A 21,578-nucleotide genomic window follows, 5' to 3' on the forward strand; every position below is an offset into this window, starting at 1 on the left:
CAATGGCTGATGAGATGGATAAAAACGTTTTGGCTATGGGAAATGATGACATTTACATTATTGTCTCTGTTCACTTTTCTCAGATGACTAGCTTAAAATGAAAGAGTGATGAGGAAAAATGGGTGGAGAGGTAGGATGTCAGGATGGAAGGGTAGAAAAATACGAATGCTAAGGTGAGCGGGTGTAAAAGGAGTGCAAGCTGAAGGAAGGAGGCAGTGGACTTACCCCGGAGCCCAAGAAGTTGGCCTCGGTGGAGGACTACAGCTAGGTACAGGGAGGGAGTGGGAACACACAGGGGCACAGGAAGAGATAGGCAGGATGGGAGAGAAGAAAAAGGTGGTTACTGGGAGAAAATTCAGGGAGCAACAGAAATGTATAAACTTGGAGAAACCACAACAAGAGCTACAGGTTTGATCAGCTTATACCAACACTGTTCTTGCTCATTTTGCTCTTATCATACGAGGATAAATATAGTATCCGAGACAGAAGAGGGTCCATGGTCACAAAGATCCATTGCTAAAGTTCTTAGTGAAAGTTTACAGCTTACCACATTTTTACAGAAGCACCAAAAGATAATGCAACTGATTTACAGCACGGAATAAGCTTAATTCAGAATTATGACAACAGTACCAAGAAAGAATGGGATCTAATGTAGTGATTCAGAAATGAGACAGAGTTTACAATGTACATAGGACTCTGTCACTGGCTTCCTGGTGTCAGTCCCAGGGTCTTCAGCAGCCCTAGAGGAGACAACTTCATCTCTGACTTCCAGGAAAATTACAACAGATTTGCTCCTCTTACACAAGAGCTATTTGCTTCTCAGCCTTCCTGTCACCAGTGGTGAGAAAATGTACATTTCACTGCTGTCTGTTGAAAGCAACTGCAGTCAACCTCAAATCCTACTCCCTCAATATATTTTGGAACAAATGTTCCACCAAGGAAATTAGATGCTGACCAGAAGGTACAGAACAGAATTACTGAGAGCTTCAATTCAACTTTCAGCTTTAGATATGTGCCTGTTAACTACTACTGCTAGGTCTCTTCACCAGGTTTAATTTGTGTTAGGATACTGATTTCTACTTGACTGATAAAAACTGAACCCTAATATGAGTAAACGCAGCTTTTCTAAGGTCAGCTTCTGAAAAATACTGTCATGGAGATGTCTACAGCAAATTAAAATTTCCAGGGAAATCTTCCTGGTGACTCAAGAGCCTCCTTTTGGAGGCTTGCTACAATTTCCAAGGCTTTGTTTCTCCTTTTTTCCAGTAGCTACAAAATCAGCTCACATCAGTCTGCTCTGTCAAAAGAGAAGACCATAGAGATTGTAGAGACATCATTGGTGCCCCAAGAAAAATACAGCTTCAACTGAACTGAAAGGAACAGTAACAAATCTCCATCTGGTTTTAAATAGGCTAAAAACATTTAAATGCACGCTTAGTTCCATAATTAAGAAACAGTTAAACCAAGGGCAAGGTAACTCGTACTCAGGACGCTTCTCTCTGAACGTGGCTATGATCAACGGTGTGTCAGGTTCAGAGGAAAAACATACAGAAAATATTAGCCTGCCACGGCCATCTGCCACACTGCACAAATAACATGCAAAAGCACTGTTCTTTTCAGGGCAACATGGAACAGTCTCTGATAAAGATCACTTACTCTCAGTCAGTGGAATGGAGATAACAACACCATTCCCTGTCCCCACCCAGAGACGATTGCCAGCAATGAGCAGAGCTGTAATCCGTACAAAGGAGAAGCCCAGTTTTCCAGTACCTAGGTAAATGTGCATAAGAATTGTAGTTAGTTAAGACTGCAGGACTTTGAGCAAGGTCTTCTACTGAATTTTCATTTCTCTCTGATCTCAGTAAGCAACAGACTATTTACTGACAGTCCCTACTGCCTCACCTAGCATCTTGCTGACATAAGGCTCGATGTCAACATCCTGCAGATGTTGATGGCTGTGAGCATGGTAAAGCCTCAGGGTGGAGTCCAGGCGGATGGAAACCCATACTCCATCTCCAATCCATGCCAGCTGTCGCACCTGGCTCTCGCGCCGAGGGTGGGCATCAAAGGATTTCTGAAATGCAAAATAGGTGGGCTGGTGTGAGTTCACAAAAGATGTGCAGTTATCTGCACATATATTCTATTTTCCTCGACTGAGATTGCATGTTTGGGTTTCAAAGCCCTTGGAAGAAAATGTATTAATGGCAGAAGTTAACTATAGTATACCGAAAATCCCTTGTTTGAAATGAGGAGTTGCATGGCACAGAGTTGCAGCTTCTCAGAGGACATGGGCTTTGCAGAGCACTTTGGGAGCAGGAACATTTAGAAACCAACTGCTTTCAATGTGATTGGCAGAGAAGGTAAGGACTTGCTAACTACATCCATCATTTGTGCCTCATCACCTACAGATGGAGAAGTCTTAGACCATACATGAAGGAGAGCTGTAAAGCACAGGCATACATTTGTACAGTCTGTGATCCCATAGCATTAGTAAAGACAAAGAATGTCCTCAGTTCAGACTTATCTAAAGATTTAAGCTCTGCAAAGGGAGGAAGGAATAAATGCCTCTCTGGCAGATTGTGTCATAAGATGACCCAGACTGACAGTTTGACAATTTTCATCCTACAGTCAGCAATGGACAATAAAAATGTTCTGTATTTCCATAGCAGAAAACAGCGAGAAGAATAAATACAACACAAGTATGTGCATACATACACATTTGCTCTCATACCTCAATCTGCATTGTCTTAGGTTGAATAACGTGGATTTTGTTCTTGTAGCCACACCAGACTCTGTCATACACAACAGCCATGCAGCGGATAGAATGGTGAGTATGGCCAAGGTCCATGAGGTGGTAATTACTGAGATCCCACTGACCATCTAAGGTGAAAAAACAAGGGTGAAAAACAATGCAGCTCCTTCATGACATGGCAGTATTTAACAGAATCCTCTTGCCTTTCTATTTATATCTAGGAAAACAAGCCTAGCTGATACTGAAAAGCTGACCTTGCTTATGTCTGTGAACTTCCCATCAACCCACAAAACCACTTCAGGCACAGCCTTATAGTTACCAAGCACATGCCAATAGCACATAGTTTAGTAGGCTCCCCAACTCAGGCTAATTTAAACATCCCTTGACTGTAATGAAGTAAACACCCTTCCATAACAAGTACAACAAAAACAGCAGGGAAAGAAGAAAGACAAGTTAACAAGACTATGTGGAAACTTAAAAGGAAAAGAAGCATACAGTCTTTATGGTAAGGCTTTCTCATATCACAGACAGACATCGTTATTTCCCTGAAGTGTCAGGTCCAGGCTGAGGAATCAGATCTTCCTTCCCTTGGTTTTATTTGCTACCTAATCAGGCAGATACTTTGTCTTTTGCAGACAGATTGCCTCTAGGTGATGAAGCATTATCATATTTCTGATGGGAACATTTTGTATGTGCCAGTGGCCAGGACTGAACTCAGGAGACAGGCTGAATTGAAAATTAGATTGCACAAAACCAGAAAATCTCTGCATTTCACCCTAGCTGATAAACTGCTACTCAGTGAACAACTGAGTAATATATTCTTAATATACAAATATTATTCCCAATTAGCAAATTCCCATGAGCCTCAGGGTATGAATATAGCTTAAGAACTGCTGAGGTTAAAGGGAAAACACAATCTCCAACAGTGAAGAGGACAAGAAATAAAGAATTCAAAAAAGCGTCTTGAAATGACACGATTAAGGCATGTCAGGTTACTCAGACATCTTTTTTTTTTTTTCCACAAGAAAAGTGAAATGCCAAGTGCAATATGAAGGTTCTATTTGTTTGGGATTTACAGACTTCCAAAAAAATCCAGCTCTGTCTTCTGCATATGCAGAGACCAATTCCACTGTTTACAGAGAGATCCATCTCACCTGGAAAGCAGCAGGGCTGTTTGTACTGCACAGGTGATCTGCTCAGGTACCGCTCACCTGAGCTGTTTGGAGCTCCCCGTGTGTGCACTGTACAGTTGATTTGTGAACGCCCAGTAACACTGATTATGGCCCAAATGCATTAATCTTGCCAAACATGCCTCAAACAACTGTATCGCACGTGTGTTCCTAGACATGTTACAATCACTCCACATGTGCTTACACAGCACATACACACACTTGCTTTTCCCCCAGAAAACCTCAGGAAACTATGCTAAAGTATGTCTTGGGCGTTTCAGGTTAAGGGTTACATGTGTATAATAGCTACATGCATGCATCTTAACCACATGTTTGTACTCTAGCAAGCCAGCACCTTTCCTTCTTGACTAACTATAGCATTTAATTCACTGCTGCACTCTTGGCCAGCTTATTTTTCTTTTATTATATTGATCTTTACCTTCTCCTCGGTGGAATATGGCTAGTGTTCCATCTGCCAGAGCAACAAGGACCCTTCCCTTCACATGCCTGAAATCACAGGAAAGTACTTTTTACAAAGTCTGTGGAAATAAAGAACTTAACAAATCCTTTCTAACTTCCACGCAAACCTTCTTCATATTCTTTCTACAATTCCCATTCAGTTAAGCACTTGCAGGAACATCCTGTAATGGCAGAGGATTGTTCTTACTTATGTATAGTAGGATTAACCAACAATTTCCTGTTTAGTTTAACTTCTCTTTCACACTTTAAATTCCCAACAATTTCAACAAATTCCACCCACTTTACACCCTTTTGAAATTTTGCTTTTCTCTTTCCCACTTCTTTCTTCCCAATAGTGCACTTGTCCTGTAGCACCTCATTCACAGTATTGGGTCAGGTCTGCAATTGAATGGGGTAGTGGATCAGTACAAGGCTTTCTAATAACAAAATCCTCAGGAAACTTTCCTCACAAATTGATGTACTTAGAAGTGTAAGGAAAAAGACTGACAAAAAACTATCACCCCAACAAAGACATCACTCAGTCACCAAACCTCCTCCTTCAGCATCCCTTGGAGTGCACACTTACACTAGACTCAGTACGGAGTCTTTCAGCTTTATTGAGTGCAGACACTTCTTCCAGTTAGACACCGCAGAGTGCACATACAACCTGTAAGAAAGGACAAATCAGGGAGGATTAGCAGCAAGGTCCCACATCTTCAGCCTGATAAAAGTAGGACACGAATGTGCAATGTGAGGTGAAATCACAGTGTCCATGATGAGCTGAGGGCTCAGAACTCGTAACGAATCCCTACTGCAGAAATGAAAAGCAAGCTAGATGTATGAGGATGAGTAGAGGCCAGAGGACAACTGAGACAGAAACCTGCCAGCCTAAGGGGAACCTACCAGCCATTCTGTGCTCCCAGCCACATGGTGGGGGCAGCACTGGTGCAAGTCCCAGCAGCATCCCCATTCGGTTCCTGATCTGGCAGTACTGTGCTCGACTCTGTCTTCAGCTGACCATTCTCCCTTAAGAGACAAAAGAACATTGTTAGAATTGTTTATGAACAGCAACACACAGAATGCCCATCTGCACTCACAGGCTGGCACTGCACAGGCAGATAAGGGCACTTGTGTATACACATCACATCCACAAAAACACTTCAGTGTTTTTCAATTGCTTGACTCCTGAACATGCAAAACTTTTTTCTCCCCCAAAGCAAATAGCCAGTGCTTTACAGCCATAGAAGTTAACTTAGTGTTTAGCAGTAATTTTCTCTGTTCAATAATTTCTCTGTTCATTTCTAACTTCAACAGAAACAACTGAGAATGACTTTCAGGAATAACTGGAACAAGGAATGACTTAGGAATGACTTTCATCCCAGATTTCCACCTTACTCCTCAGTCCATCACATCAGACACATTTATCTTAAGAATTTTTGGGCAATGACTTTCTTCATCATCTTTACAGCACATAATAGTTATTTGTTCTTTCTTCATTATCTTTACAGCACATTAGAGTTACTACTGGAATGAACACAGGATCATTTTCACATGTCGATCAATAAGGTCCTTTGGTAAGAACATTAAGTGCACGTGCATTTAAACTCAAAGAGATCAAAATTTTTGCTCTTTAACAGCTGATACATAATCTGCTGCTGTCTAAACCATGCTTATTTTCATTTTGTTTTCTTCCTCTCCTTATCATCTCACCTGCAATACTATTTGGACACAAAATTGAAAAAAAAAAGTTTGACACTTTATCAGAAGATCAGGCTTATTCTCATAAACAGCTTATAAAAACAGAGCTTGTAAAGAACTGTACTGACACATTGGCCCCAGAGCGCCTACCCATTCTGCCTAAGAGGTGCCTGCACAGGGACTGGATCCGTAAACACGTGCTCTGTGAGGGGCCCAGGCCGGGCTTGAATAGGGTCTGCTTCACTTGTACCATTCTCTGGTACCTCTGTAGCTTCTGTTGCCTCCTCTGTGGACTGGGACTGGTTGATCTTCCCATTGCAGACAGCAGCCACTTCACCTAAGAGACAAAGAACAGCGGGAACTGTACAAAGGGCTGAGGACTGAGCTGTAAGCTTGTTAAAATCATCTTTTTATTTATTTATTTATTTATCCTTCTTTGCCAGATACAATCAACCCCAGAGCCTGCATCACAGATAGCAGTTTATCCAGAGTGTTTGCTGCTCTGATGGGAAAACAGAGGTAGTTTTCAAGTAAAACACCATCTGTGGCTAGTAAAACATCAGGAGTTCTCCAAGGCTACCACTGCAGTATGGAATCAGCAAGAGCATTATTATGTTTTCCATACAGGTTTAATTGACTTAACATGAAGCCATGGTTGAGAGGAAAAGCCACAGCTGAGAGAAGAACAGTAACAAATTTAACAGGGCAAACATATAACCTGTCCAAAATACTCTGCTATATTAGCCCCACAGCCAGGTTGCAGGATGGGGATTCGCTTGGAGAGAAAAGAAGGGCTCTAAAGATAAAAGTACCAAAGGGACTTTGGTCTTCATGTACTGCATTAAGAAACTTCTTGAGATCTCTGAAGTAGTTCAGTCAGGGGCAGAAGGATGCAGCTATAACACTAGAAGGTCATATGGAACTAGCTGTAATTTGACTGCCATTAAGTTTTATATCCCAGAACTCACTCTGTCCCTTGTCCAGCACAGGTGTGTCACCACGCGAGGAACAGTTGCTTCGTGGCACATTGCAGCGGGTTGCACAGCCCACCAGAGTGATTCCTGCCAAGACACCATCTGTTCCAGATGATTCTTCAGGATTTACATCTCCCTCCAGAAAGATCTCGCCTGGAGGATAATCACTCTCACTGGCCGCTGAAGGGCAAAGAACAGATTCTCCCATGAATCTAGCAGCCACTGCTAATTTAAATGTAGCAGTACTCCTGAGATCACCACTTGGAGGGAAGACACTGATCCTCGAGGTTCACTAGCCCCATGGAGGCACCACAACATCAGTCAACACTGTGGCGAATCCCCTCATCCCTAATCCAGGACAGCTACAGAGCCCTCCCAAACCTGGGCAAGGCTCACTCTTGCTCCCAAGAGACATCCTTTACATGCCAAAGAAACCACTTAATAAATGCTCAGGAGTGAAGGATCTCCATAGAAGTGTCCTAACAAGAAGGCAAGATCTTGAGTTACAGTTTTGAGGGAAAATTACAGAATGCAGCAGCATCCAAGGGTTCATTCTGAAGTGATGATGCTACATTTGTCACTCCTTAAGTGGAGAAGGTGACCTTGTGCAGATCACAGACAGTGTATGGACCATACTTACCAGGGATGCTGGAGATGCAGAGCACATGAGCATTGCAGACAGTGAACTGGTCCACTACTGTGCCAGGCTGATTGGCATCAATGATTACAACTTTACTTGTTGACAGTGTACTGGTGAGAATCCAGACACGACTGGATGTGGCATCCATTTCATGGAACTCCTTTGCCTTCAGGAGAGCAAACACATGGGCAGAATCAGCGCTCCTCCCAGATCAGACTGAGCATATTATCACTTGGCAACATTTGCGGATGCAAAGACAACAATACCAGCTCCAAAGATCCAACTCTATCTCTAGCCAGTGCAGATAAACAATATGAGCAACATCAATTGCCTTCACATTGCTGCACTTCTATCTGGAACAGAGGCCAAAAGCCTGTCTGGCTCCCTAGGGCCAGGGAAATTTGGCCATTAATTTGTATTCTGAGATATCTGACTAATACCACTGAACACTCACTTTGGACAGAATACCATGAAGCTGGGATGCACTCAAACTATCAACTTAAGCATGCTGATCACCGAAAGACTATATGACAGCAGTGTGAGACAGCCATGAACAACTCCACAAATCAGGAAGGATAAAATGCTGTATTATCTGTATAAGTATCTGTATTCTTATACTAAAAGCAGAGCCAGAATATATCTCAAGAGCTTCAATTTCTGAACAAAATGAACTTACAGACTTGTCTATACTCTTCATGTCTATACTCTTCTTAAAGTTTTTTGATGATGTTGTTTTTTTCTATTTCTTTGTTTAAATTTACAGTGATGAGGACTCCACAGTCTTCCTAGCAAACTTGTCAGTCCTTAACTGTCCCCATTATAAGCAATTTTTTCAAATATTCCAGGTGTTTCAAAAGCTGAAGCTGGAAAGTTCTATCCTGGATAATTGATCCCAATTACATAGGGTTCCTGACAGAACCTTACCACAAACCTTCCCCCACAAGAAAGAATCTCAGAAATACTGCAACAGTAGTGACAGTAGAAATGACTTTGCTATATATGTAGTAAGTACAAAGGTACTGAGAAGAGAGGACATGTAAGAGATGGAATGAGAAAGAACACTGGAGGAAAAAAAAAGTCAATTCTCTTTTCTGACCTTTTTCTTTTCAGGAGAGGTATGGTTACTTTTATTGTTCTCGCTCTCTACTTCCCGATCACAAGTGAGGGGATCACGTCCAGGATCCAGTTTCTGCCCATTCCCAGACTCCTGCTCCAAAGGTCTCCACCCCATGAGATTGACTCCAGCTGCACACCACAGCTAAACAACAGAAACAGAAATCTGAAGCAGACTGTGTAAACATACCAAACAACTAAAACATTTAGGTAGAAACAATAGATCCTGTTGATTTCTACTAGAGGACATAGTCACACTTGATGTAGGTAAGAAAAGGGATCTCTGCAATCTAGCAAAAATCACCAAGTTTTTAACAGATGTGTCAAATATTTAAAAATAAAAATAATAAATCAGGTACATAACTGGGAACAGTTTTCTGAAATGTCCTCAGTTTTTCTGAGCATTCCTAAGTGATTGTAGCAAAGCAAGATGGAAGCTGCTACTAGTCTGGGGTACAATAAGAAGCATTATACTCAACCTAAGCTGACAGTGACTGCACACCCAGTGCACTTCTGATCCTCAGTTCTCCTCCCACCCTTGTACTCTTCTGTCTCCTCACATATCCCTTAGCCCAAAATCAGTGCTTGCCTGATCTTAGAGACCTATTCAAGGAACTAAGCCAGCAAAAATTGTCCTAAAATAATCATAAAAGAAATATACTGAACAGAATATTATCTAAAGATTACATCAACCTTCTAAAAACAAGAGCATTACAAATTTTCTTACAACTTAAATATCACAATGAAGTCTAAAATCAGCACTAAATTTTGGTGAAGTTAATGGTAGACTGCTTAGTTAGAAACAATCAGTTATGGCAGATAAATGTGCTACCTGCAGAGAAAGGATCACTTATTCTCAACTGCAATTCTACTGAAAATATTCTAGTATTGACTGGGGTGGTTTTACCCTGCTAGGAAGCTAAACTCCACCACAAACACTGTCTCACTCCCCCTCCTCAAAGGAAAAGGGGAAGAAAATATGATGGCTCAGAGGTTGAGATAAGGACAGGGAGATCACTCGCCAATTATTGTCACAGGCAGAAGAGACTCAATGGAGGGAGATGAATATAATTTATTGCCTATCACTAACAAACTAGAACAGTGACAAACTAAAACCACTTTCCCCCCATCCATGCTTGACTCTGGCCAGCAGCGAGTCCCTTTTGGAGCTGACTGAAGCTGGCTCTTATATAACACGGGGCAGCTTCTGGGCTCTGCTCCCTGCAGCCCCCCTGCTCCTAAACACTTGCCATGTAAACCCAATGTATTGATAGACACAGCTTCACAAAAATCTTCTCTAGCTTCTTTTAGCCTTTTAACTGTTAACTTTATTCCCAGTCAAGAGTGAAACCCAAAGGAATGATGATGAAATGTGTGATTCCCCACTCTGCTGTAGAACACATCTGCCCCAGAGCCTTATACCCTAAGGAGTCTTAATAAAAGCTTTAAATAGTATAAGATGTTGCTAATATTATGTATGTCTCAAAATAAGCAAAACCTGTATGACAGACATGGGAGCTGGCATCCAGAATCAGCTGAGAATTATGTACGAGTGGTACTTTTCCCTACGTACACTAGAAACCACCATTCCTAAATGGGAAGCGGAAGGTAGGATTTGGAATGAATAAAAAATGCAGACTGTTGTAAAAACTGTGTATTTAGCAACCAAGTTCTGTTTATTCCATGTCCACTTCTGGACTGCAATTGTGTGCAGAGGCAACATACCTTCATTGTTGGATCCTTCTCTACTAGTGGGCGACAATATACAGGCACAGGGACATTTTTCATCCGATTATCTTCCTGACCACCATTGGGGCTCAGCTGTGGGGAAGAGGAAATGGAAAAGACAGTACCAAGGCATAACCACTAGGCTATGCTAACTGCAGTGCAACCAATATGGCAAAAACAAACTTCTTAGCCTCATGGGTGGGTGCCAATAGCAGTTGATGCTTCATCTGTCATCTTGCATGAAAAAGTCCCTACAGGAATGGGAACTTGAGAGACTGTTTCTCTCACCATTATATGGTGTACCAGGTGTGATCAGCTGAGGCTATCCGCTGCACTAGCAACAGACAAAGGGTTGTTAAAGGATACTCCCTGTGCTGAAGTGCGCAGAAGCCAGAACACTGGCACTCTGTTCCACCATGTTCTGAAACTCCTCCACTTTCAAGCCACACTACAAGACTCCTTCTTTTTAGATGATCTTTGACCAGAGTTAAAGGAGCCATAGGCCAACAAATGAGGCTGGTGACATTTTATTTTGTGTTACTGCTGGGGAGAATAGGGTGCAAACTGCACTATGTTTGTTTTTTTATACTAAACAACTAGTAGAGTTCTCAGAGTATAAATTAAATATCTGATGTTGACTTCCAATGATAATAATGAAGGAAATAAAAAAAAGGACTGGGCTCTGGACAAAGACTGATTACTTCTGTTTTAGACTAGGTTCTTTCAGCACCTTCACAAAGAAGAATGCTCCCCTATTGACTGCAGTGGACATACAGAAAAGATTAATTTATTCAGTGCCTGCAATTATATCATACAGAAAAGACATGCACATAATACCTCTAACTGGAGGTATTTAACAACTATGGCTACAGTCACCAGTGGGAGAGTTAGGTTTTCACTGGTATAACTGAGAAGGACAGTGTCCCCTCAGCCTCTCTAGGGAATGGTATCTACCTGTTTGTACTTGGCAGGGAGACTCCAGCCACAGGCCTGCAATCGCCCGTCATCATTCCGCACGTGCTCCCGGACCTGGCGGTACTGCTCCCGCTTCTGTTCACGACGTGCTGAGGATGTGCAGTCACTGAGGAGAGAAGCAACAGCGTTACTTTTCAGTCTGTGGTTAAAAACACAGGCAGTAGGTTAAGGGACTTTGTCATCATGGGGAGAGTAAACTCAGACAAAAGGGTTTAATACAAAGCAGTAAAAATCCATCTTTGCACAAGGTGAAAAGGAGACGCAGGAAATGAAAGGAAAACTCTGTTATGAAGCAGACATAGGCAATCATAATCTCTAATTCCCTGTTACCTGAATAATGTGGCAGGCCAAATCATGATCATCTCCACTTCAATCTTCCAAGAGCCCTTCAGAAACAGAATCAACTTTCCATGTGACCATTTATGAGATAGCAACTTTTGTTTAGCTGCTACAGTTTCCTTATCTAAGGTCTCCATGAGGTAGGCATTTTGAGTTCTTCTTTATTATAGTCAACTAATTATATTTCTGTCCATTTTTAAGCTTTCACTGCTGACAGGGAAAATATGTACTAATTACTATTGAAACTGCAGCTTTCAACACAATGAAGCCAGCTGTGGCACAAGTAAGATGAAATATTGATCTGTGAGCTCTTAGGATACAATTTAATATAAAAAAATGCTGATTGAATATCAGTTCTATCTCTCAATAGGTTTTTAAAGAATCACTCCAAGGTATGAACATCAGAAAAAAATCCAAGCCAAAACAAAAACACCTCTGCACACATGTAATGACACACATACTTAAAACAAAACCCCTAAACCATATACTTAAAAATTATATTTAAATTATTATACCTAAAATAAAATTTAAAAATATACTTAAACCAAACCCCTAAAACAAAACACTCTCCAGCACATGCTTTTTCCCTTGGGGAGAGGATGAGAAAACAGCTTCTGACAGCTGTTAGACACACCATTTCATGCAGTTTTGAAATGCCTGAGACAGCACACGCAATGGTTACACTATGGTAACCATTTTTCTAAAGAAAATCTGTGTACTCATAATTTATTGACTTTCCAGCAAACACCTGACATTGCAGAAGTTATACTACTTTACCATCACATCCTCCAAAGTCCTTCCACAAAAACACAGCACCTACAGACTGTACAACCTCACAGCTGTAGGACACAGGCACTCTGAAGTCAAGTAAAGCACAGAATAGTTTTCCCCTTCATGTCAGAGACATAAATGACAGGGAGAAAACTCTGCAGTAGCAATATTTAGAGGCTCTTTTTAGCATACTTAAAATTAAAATCAAATACTGTGTCACAAATGTGATGTTGAGAGAACTTTTGTCTTTACCTGAAGAACTTTTTGACTTTACCTAAGTCTCTGTCAACAGGGTTGGGCAAGACACTCTCCAAAACACTGCCTCTGCACTGCCAAACTACCACAAAAGTCCTACTTCATTCTTTCACACAGTCTGCAAACATGAGGACAGAACTAGTGTTGAGGCCGACCCGAAGGCCAACAGCAATCCCTGCTGAGATGAACCTAGAGAGGTCTAGGAAGCCATAGTAGCCATACTTGGGGAGAGTAAACTTGCTGTGAGTTAGCTAAGCTTATCCATGCAGTACAGTAACTGATGAGTGAAAGATCAGGGTGTTAAACACACGAAACATTTTAACAGCACATAAACTATTTTTGCAGTGGAAAGTAGCTTATTTTAAGAAAAGGTGCTATCTGAGAGAGCTATGGGGGAGCCTGTCTTGGTTACAGCATGTGACTCACTCTTCAGGGAAGAACTCCAGGGTGCGGCTGCCAGAGGAGATCTGGCACATGGTGTGACTGCGACGCTGGCTGAACCCTGCTGTCGTCGGAGACTTGTAGTGGATGTTCACAGATGGGTAGGTCCTCTTTGCTGGTGGGGGACTTGAAGAGGAACTGAATAGACGGCTGAAGCTAGGGACAGGAAAAGGCCAACAAATATTAGAAACAGAGCAGAGATTCACAACAGGGAAAGCACAATGCGTGCTACCAAGGTAGGTGCTTTAAGGTACTTTAAGCCCTTCATGAAAACTGCACTTTTAGCTTCCAAAACCAAAGTCCTTCTGAAAACACCCCTTTATTCAAACTGATTCTGAGCATACTTAAGTTTCCATCCCAGGGCACTCACAAGCCCTTCCAGCTTGTAAAACAAAATGATAGGGATGTTCAGATCTGATTTTAATTTCACTAAAGGGCAAAGGAATCCCTTGAAGGCAAAAGGCTTCAGCTAAGAATAACTTTAGTTGACCTCTCATTAACATCAGAGGAAGAATCTGTTAAGATGCTACATGAAGTAGAAATGACAACACTTGCCCTTTTCTTAATCTTACACAGGCCACCAAAGAACTTACAACTGCCAGATGGTAGACTTCTTCTTCTCCTGGACGGATGGGTGCTCACGGGAAGCTCTAAGGATAAATATAACAGAATCAAGTTAATTTCAGCACCTTTTGCCCAAATTTCTGCCAACCAGCAGGCCATTTCCATTAAAGAAACCATGCCAAAACTCAGAATTCATTCTAGAAACTTTCTAACAACGTTTAAAACGCAGAGGAATTGACATGCAGTCATTTTTATGAAAGCACACCCAGCTACTTTATATTTCAATACTAATATTTAGTGCAAATAAGAGTGTTCAATGATTTATCATAGAATCATATAACATTTTGGGTTGGAAGGAACCTTAGAGATCATCTAGTTCCAACCTCCCTCCCATTCCTTCCACTAGATCAGGTTGCCTAAGGCCTCGTCCAACCTGGTCTTGAACACCTCCAAAGACAGGACACCCACAACTTCTCTGGGCAATCTCCTTTATTAACTCCCTCCAACAGTATCACTGCCACAGTATTAGTCTGGTAATTACAAACCCCAGCATCACATTCATTTTAAGCCACTGCCAAAGGAATTAATTAATTAGAAGTAACCCTGTTCCCTCTAGCTTCTAGCTTAATTAGCACACAAGAAACTAGCAAGACAAACAGCTGCCCGGTATCTCCAAATAACAGTGGCAACTCTTGATTTGCAGCCCACATTCAGGAATACGAGAGAAAGAATCAGGTATTAGGACAGAAGAATTTATTATTTTGGAAAACTTTCAGAACTTCTCCCATATCTTGGTAAGAGCTTCAAGGCTAAAAGCTCGAAGTCCAACATGGCCAGGTTTTGTCCTAAATGGGAATGTTCACCAATATCCAGCCTCACCTGATCATCTCTGTCCACCTGACAGCTTCCTGGAGCTCCATCAATCTCTCTTTGTATTGGTTGCGCTCCATCAGAACCCTTGCCATTTCTACGCGGGTGAAGCGACGTCGCTGAGCTATGGGAATGTTGTCCTGCAGAGGGGAGGAGCACTGCTTCAGCCAACAAAAGATGGAAGGGGATTGATGTTAGTATAGGGCAAGTCAGGAGATGGAAAGAAATACTTGTTAGTGCTCTTCCTTGTTTGCTTGATTACCCCCTCCTGCCTTTCCCATTTCAGGTGCTAATTCTAGACAAGTGATCTCCAAACCATGGCCCACGGACCTCTGGGTGTTCTGAAAACCCATTGAAAGTAGAATTAGAATCATCACCAAACTGAAAGCCCTACCCAAGGCCTATTGACATTAAGGTGTTTTGGTAATCTGCAAGGGATTTTGAGAACTGACAGTGGTCCCTTGGTTCATAAAGTTTGGAAAACAAGGATTTAGTGAAAAAGATTCAGTAGCACATTCAGTTAGAAGCAGCAGGGAACACCAGGTTATGTTCTCTTTCCCTTCACGAGGACTAGGAAGAAGGCATTTTGTTAGTACACACTGATAAAGGTACAGGGCACAAGAAATTACAGAAAGGCTTTTCCTTTTTGGTGACACAATTTAGCCTTCCAGCGAAGGCACGTGTCACTCTGGCTTAGAAGGCAACAGCAAAGAGATTCTAAATGCCTCTTCTAAGGAGTGGAAAGTGAGAATAAGACTACTAAAGTGGGTAAAATATCTGCCCCAAAAGAAATTCTAACAATTTTGGGAACTCTTTACTACAAGTGGCACTGGGTTGTGTCTAAACTGTGGCAACTCCCAGTCACACCTTGGTTGATGCAGTAGTGCAGAGAGCTGGACCAACACAAAATAACTAAGTCCCTCCTCAGCCTCCCTGGACTTGGAATAAATCTGTATGGCCACTTAAATCAAGAATTATACACATGAAGAGGAATTTTACAAACATCATCTCATTAAAAAATATAAATAAACAAACCTCCTATCAGCTTGTATTAAATAGAATCCAGTTCTCTTCAGCATTTCACAAGAACAACTTGAAAACTTTACTACCTACCTAAATTATCAACAGACTAATTGCATCCCAGTTAAGTCAGGAGAGTTAGACTAAAATTAAACTTTGTTCAATACCTCCTGGACAGGAAGAACATGGTAATATTGAAAACAGGTGTATCTAATTTCCTGTCCTAGCAAAGGAGACAATTACAGGGGATCTCTCTCTTACCCTCTGGTTTGCTTCTTTTTTGGCTACAGTGGAGTTTGCTGAAAAGCCTCTATCTCAGCCAAAACACCCTAAACAGCTGTCATGAGCCTTCTCTGCTTGTACTCTGAAATAGGCAGTACTGGCTTATATATATAAAATAATGAGGAAAAACAATTTGCAAGACTGGAGATTACAGAACTGTTAAAAGAAGACAGTTACTGCTGCAAAGCTGCCTATAAAACCCAAGTTTCACTGCACAAAGTCCTCACAGTTTACAGCTTCCCTGCCAACATGAGATAAGGTCTTCTCAAGAAGGCTGACTATCACAAGACCCTGTGAGAAAATACTAGACTGTCATTCAAAAGTGATGAAAACCAGGTAAAACGGGAAGGTGCTGAGCAGGGTGTTGCTCAAAAACTGTTCTGCTGAAAGCACACCGTGCACTTTATTGTCACTGTGTCAGCTGTTCATCTTTGCCAGTCTACAGTTTGCAAGTCATATGGAAAGGTAATCTCATGGCAACAACCTGCAGTTCACCAGCTTTGCTCTCATTGTTAACAAAGAGGGATCAGTCTGCATCTCAGGTATCACACATGAATAGAGTAGTAGTACATAAACCCCCTTTCCCCACAGCCATTTTAGTAATGTAATATACCAATTCTGTACAGAGATAGCTGCTTACATCCTCCACCTCCTCTTTGGGTTCTCGTCGTGCAACAATCGCTTCAGATTTCACTCTAGGAAACAGGAAGAAATGATCAAACCAGCAAGTAACACTGTGACTACAACTGGTGGGCTCTCTGTGAGGTGTTTTGGGGAAAGAATCATCTGTTCACAATGAGAAATCATGTGGAGGGAGAACTGGATGCATCACAAGGCACCCATTCTGAGATGCTTCTCTGATACGATTCCTCCCCCTTGCAGCTTGTTACTCTGAACAGCTCCATTGACATCAGCCCCTTTCTTTGGAACACTTGATTTAAGCACCAGGCCCCAAAACACTGACCACCAGAACAGAACTGTCAATTGCTATTTCTGAACCATAATCTATATTCAAATGTTTGATGAGATCTTAATCACGTAAAACTGAGCCATCATAACAGCTAATGCTAACTTAAGCTTGTCTAGGCTGCTTTTCTTTTCAGTGCAGTGAAAAAGCCTCTAATATGAAGATCAGTTTGCCATAATGGTAAGGAAGAGAACACCAAATATGTTAATAAACTATTTAAAGTATTTATCTGAATGTTTCTAATTACTTTAAACCCCATACTGAAGTTCAGTCCCATTTGAATTACAAGAACTTCTATTAGCAAGAAAGACAGTGTGGAAATGCCATCTCTATCTCCTAAAAAAAAGCACACTGGACAATTAGAAGTCCATGTCCATACTGCATAATATATTACATACATTATGAGAGATTCAAAAAGGCATTTTCAAAAAAATCTGATCTACTTCCACTGCTAGTGAGATTGCCTTCACTTCAGACAGTTGGAAGAGACCAGTCTGTGTTATTCTTAGTGACTCCGTGCTCAAATTACAAAGTAACAGAGATAACCTTCCAGATTCCAGATGCAAACTAAGCACTGTCCACTGAATCTGAGATACCACAGTGCTGATAGTACAGCTAGTTAAAATGTAATTATTTATCTTCGAGCCCCACGGGGCATGCATAGCCTTATGGATATGAAATCTTCACAGGCTTTGCTAGGCATACAGGCTGAGGTTTCTCTAGTTCAAGTGGAAAATTAGAAATGGCATGTCTCCAAATGCTACCTGCATAGGGCTCTAAAATCTCTTCTCCCTCTTCTTACTTTTGACTTGAACACTGAAACAATTAAATACTGACATTTAATCATTGTTTGTGGGAATCTGCATGAGCTCTTTCATTAAATTAGTGGGCATTCATCCCTCTCAAAACTGTCTTGGCCACTGCCAGCATCGAACTTTTAACAGTTTCCTTCAAAACAACTGTTTGAGAAGTTCCTTTAAAAAAAAAAAAATAAAATATTGCAAATTGAAATTATGAACGCTGCAGTCTGGGGAGCCTACATTTGCAATCACTGCGATGGAATCCTAATGTTGGGGAGAAAATTCTGCAGGTTTTCTAAGGTTCAATAATCTTTCAAACCAATAATAAACAATCTAAAAACATTAGAAATAGCTCAGCCGCACGCCATAAACCTTGAAATGCTCTGTAAGGTACCTTTGAATTCCAATACTAGTGTCCATGAGGGAAATACAGTAAGACTAAAAGAGCAGGTAGATTTACCTCTACCTGATGATAGAGCTCAGGTTCTCCCAGTTCCCTGGGGCAGCAGTGAATCACTCACCTTTTCAGCTCTTCCTCCAACTCTTTGACTCTGGTTTCCATTTTGGCTTTGGCCTGCTTTGTTGCCTCAAGTTCTCCCTTCAGCACCTCTTGCTCTCCAGACAGCTGGTCCACCTTGGCAATCAAATCATTCTTCACAACGTTCAAAGCATTTCTTAAAGGTGTGAAAGGGACAATAAGCAAAAATGCCCAAAAACAGCAGCCGTCCATAAGAGAGACTTGAAACTAAACTCACAGGCACTACAAGGAGAGTTGAAATGAGCACATTGAAATAACTGTCAGTCTATAAGTCACGAAAAAGCACATTCTGGCAACAAAGAGGTGCAGAAGAAAACAGAAGTCACCATAGTTGGTCATGATGAGGTTTGTGTAGTCCTGCATTCTGACTGACAGACCAACATCAGGTGCAGGAGGTTCAAGTCTATTTTAATAGGATTAAGATTCAAAAAACGCCTTTCAGAACTTATATTATCTGTAGTTGTTGATAACTGTGGGTGAAGGTGACAAACATAAGCACTTCTGATCAATTCTGAAATATCTTAAAATCTTTAAAATTAGCAGCTTCCCACCATAATTCAACTGTTACCCTTAGGATTACTTTGGCTTCCTCTCCCCTGTTGCTTAGCTTCTTTACTATCTAGTTTGCCAACCTTTCGCACAGGATGAACCAATTACATTGTCTAGCTCGTCTTTATCAACTATTAAATCTCTGAAAACTCTTCTCAACAGTAAGAAAGTTTTCTTTCAAAATACCAAACCTTGCAAGTAATAACTTAAAAATTGCAATATCCTCACAGAGGCCCAGACCCATCTAGACTCCCACTGAAGTTAATGAAACGCTTGCCACTGATTTCACAGGTGGAATCAGACCCTACAGGCACATGTCCAGAGACATCACCCAAGTGCCTACAAGAAAGAAAACAGCTACGAAAGTCACTCAGAAGAGGAACTTCTCTTCTGCAATTCAAGATACAACACGTATTCAAGAGAGCCTGCTAGATAAACAAGCAAGCCCCAGTGAGGCTGGGGTTCTCGCCAAGACCTACTTCAGGATGATACCTCATTTACAACCAGGCAGACAGTTCAGAGCATGCAACAGTTCCTTACTTGGTCTCCAGTAGCTGCGAGTTTTCCAACAGCAAATTCCCCACTTCTTTGCCCATTCCTGAAAAATAAATAAATAAATAAAATAAATAAATAAATAAAATGGTCAGGCAGGTTTCATCTGCTTTCCTAGAAATATGAAGCTTGTATGGCACTGACTGACTCAGACTTGAGGAAGAGCATTTGTTTTTGTTAGGCTTTCCTACACTTCTGTGTCCTGCTATGGAGAGTGGAGTGCCTCTTGCTGGAAGACCATGCAGCACAAAGATATCCACATGTCCTTCAGCTAACAGCAAAAATGCACACCTAGCTTCTTACCTCAACTTTAATAGAATCCCCAGAGAGGGACAGAGCAGAGACCTTCACTAGTACTAGTCAGGGGAAATTAAGTCAATAACTCCTGGTACAGCCATGAGCTATTACAAACATTTTGTTCACTCATACAGGAGAAAGCTAGAAGCTCATGGGTTCTTCAGAGTACAGCAGAACACTGCCCAAACTGCTGGCCAGATCTGCACAGCAGTGCTCTTCTTCCTGTCTTAGTTAAGTCAAATATCCTGCTTCCCAGAACAGATTTGGGATCATGGATGTGGCCAGTCTGATACACATGAAAGGCTTCCCATTATCAACCTTCCACCACTACACTTTTAAAAGGACTTTGAATTGTCCGCTGCTCCACTACTTAACAGTTCTCCCATAAGTGTTTACAATTTGGAGTCTCAGGCCCATCACTTAAGAACCAAATTCAAGAAAGCACCTAGATCAGATGCACTGCACTTCCACTTGGGCACGAATGTACAATAGCTGCAACGTGTAGGTTAGGTTCAAAGGACTTTGAAAAGTCTGCAGCTAAGAGCAAAGATTGAATTCAATATTTTGTAAAACCTAACGGAAAAGAATTTAGGGACCAAAACCATAACTGGACTGTTTACTGCTACCGGGGACTTGCCGAATCCCAGAATCAGCTTCTATTTTACAATAGGAAACAGAGGCTACCTGAGCATATAAGACACAAAGACCTCTTCCTTTCAGGGGACAGTGCTGAGGGTTACAGCTTATTTCTCAACACAAGTCCTAGAGCATTAAGAGATATCACAACAATCAGTGTTTGTGCTGAAGTGCTCCTTGTTCAGCCTTCTGAACTACCTCTTCCTTTCCAGTAAAGGCATCAGCATTTTTCACAACTGTTATTTGCTCATTAATATTTACAATAAAAGAAAAACAACAAACTTTAAGTAAATGGAAGTTAGAGAAACATGGAAGCATACAAGAAGTGAGAACACATCACAACACCCCAACAAACAGATCCTCCTCCCACAGTTAGATGGGATGAATTTATGATGGCAAAAGCAAATTCCTAGCAGGAATGAGTAAAAAGCAGCATTTTATTTATTTATTTTTTTTAAATCAGTGGACAGATAATTAATCACTTTGATGTTTCAGGCAATATGTTCTTTGGGTAGTGTGTCAAGCAATATCACAAACAAGATGTGACAAACAGTAACTGCACTGTGAACTGAAGTGCATTTTTGGTTTGGTACAGTAAGGTATAGCCTTTTCTTTCAAGACATTTACGTTGTTCAGAAAATCCAGAGGTCACAGGATATAGACAACATTTATTAAATGTTTCTCTCATTCCTTTTTAGCAAATGATCAAACAAATATTTAGCCAGTTAGACATTAAAATGGTACAAAGATGTTATGGGTGCTGAGGAACATAAGAGGAAAGCATTCCTCCTTGTATTTTGTGTTTTTTTTTTTTTTTTTTTTGGACTGTTTTCCTTCTGTTCATGAGTTAGTTATCACTCCTTGGGTCTGTCACAGGGAGAGAAAGGAATTCCGGTGAAGAGGGTGAGCTATTATCAGAGAACTGAAGTCATACAGTGCCCCAGCCATCAGTGCCTTCACAACTACCTATTTTGTGTGACACAGTCACAGCCTGATGCTTTAACCAGGGAGAGGTATGAAGGGCTTGCTTTGCAATAAAGAAATGGGTGAAGCCATCCCACAGCCACAGAGTGGATACTATGAGATAACTTCATGCAGGCTGTAATGAGAAAGCCTTACTCATGGGGAAAAAACACCACTGTGGAGTGACCAAAAGGAGAAGTCTTTACTCCTTTGTGATGTGGAGAAA

At 41.3% G+C, this 21,578-nt stretch overlaps 1 protein-coding gene across 24 annotated transcripts in view; it reads right to left on the reverse strand.

The window, feature by feature from the left end:
* MAPK8IP3 (mitogen-activated protein kinase 8 interacting protein 3) overlaps window positions 1-21,578 on the reverse strand; it is a 69,049-nt gene that overhangs the window by 6,303 nt on the left and 41,168 nt on the right. For 6 of the 24 annotated variants that reach the window (XM_032197664.1, XM_032197659.1, XM_032197660.1 and 3 more), the window contains 19 exons: window positions 19,445-19,502; window positions 18,339-18,491; window positions 16,664-16,745; window positions 14,758-14,888; window positions 13,908-13,964; window positions 13,300-13,470; window positions 11,488-11,614; window positions 10,531-10,626; window positions 8,789-8,950; window positions 7,693-7,858; window positions 7,047-7,232; window positions 6,229-6,415; window positions 5,284-5,406; window positions 4,967-5,047; window positions 4,361-4,428; window positions 2,732-2,880; window positions 1,903-2,074; window positions 1,657-1,770; window positions 226-264 (listed from right to left, as the gene is read on the reverse strand). In XM_032197664.1, the coding sequence (XP_032053555.1) occupies window positions 226-264; window positions 1,657-1,770; window positions 1,903-2,074; window positions 2,732-2,880; window positions 4,361-4,428; window positions 4,967-5,047; window positions 5,284-5,406; window positions 6,229-6,415; window positions 7,047-7,232; window positions 7,693-7,858; window positions 8,789-8,950; window positions 10,531-10,626; window positions 11,488-11,614; window positions 13,300-13,470; window positions 13,908-13,964; window positions 14,758-14,888; window positions 16,664-16,745; window positions 18,339-18,491; window positions 19,445-19,502 (2,322 nt within the window). Of the gene's footprint in view, window positions 1-225; window positions 265-1,656; window positions 1,771-1,902; window positions 2,075-2,731; window positions 2,881-4,360; window positions 4,429-4,966; window positions 5,048-5,283; window positions 5,407-6,228; window positions 6,416-7,046; window positions 7,233-7,692; window positions 7,859-8,788; window positions 8,951-10,530; window positions 10,627-11,487; window positions 11,615-13,299; window positions 13,471-13,907; window positions 13,965-14,757; window positions 14,910-16,663; window positions 16,746-18,338; window positions 18,492-19,444; window positions 19,503-21,578 lie in introns of all 24 variants that reach the window. The other 18 variants (XM_032197651.1, XM_032197649.1, XM_032197646.1 and 15 more) reach the window with 9 other exon arrangements.

This window comes from Aythya fuligula, chromosome 15 (genome assembly GCF_009819795.1).
Source record: "Aythya fuligula isolate bAytFul2 chromosome 15, bAytFul2.pri, whole genome shotgun sequence".
Lineage (NCBI taxonomy): Eukaryota > Metazoa > Chordata > Aves > Anseriformes > Anatidae > Aythya > Aythya fuligula.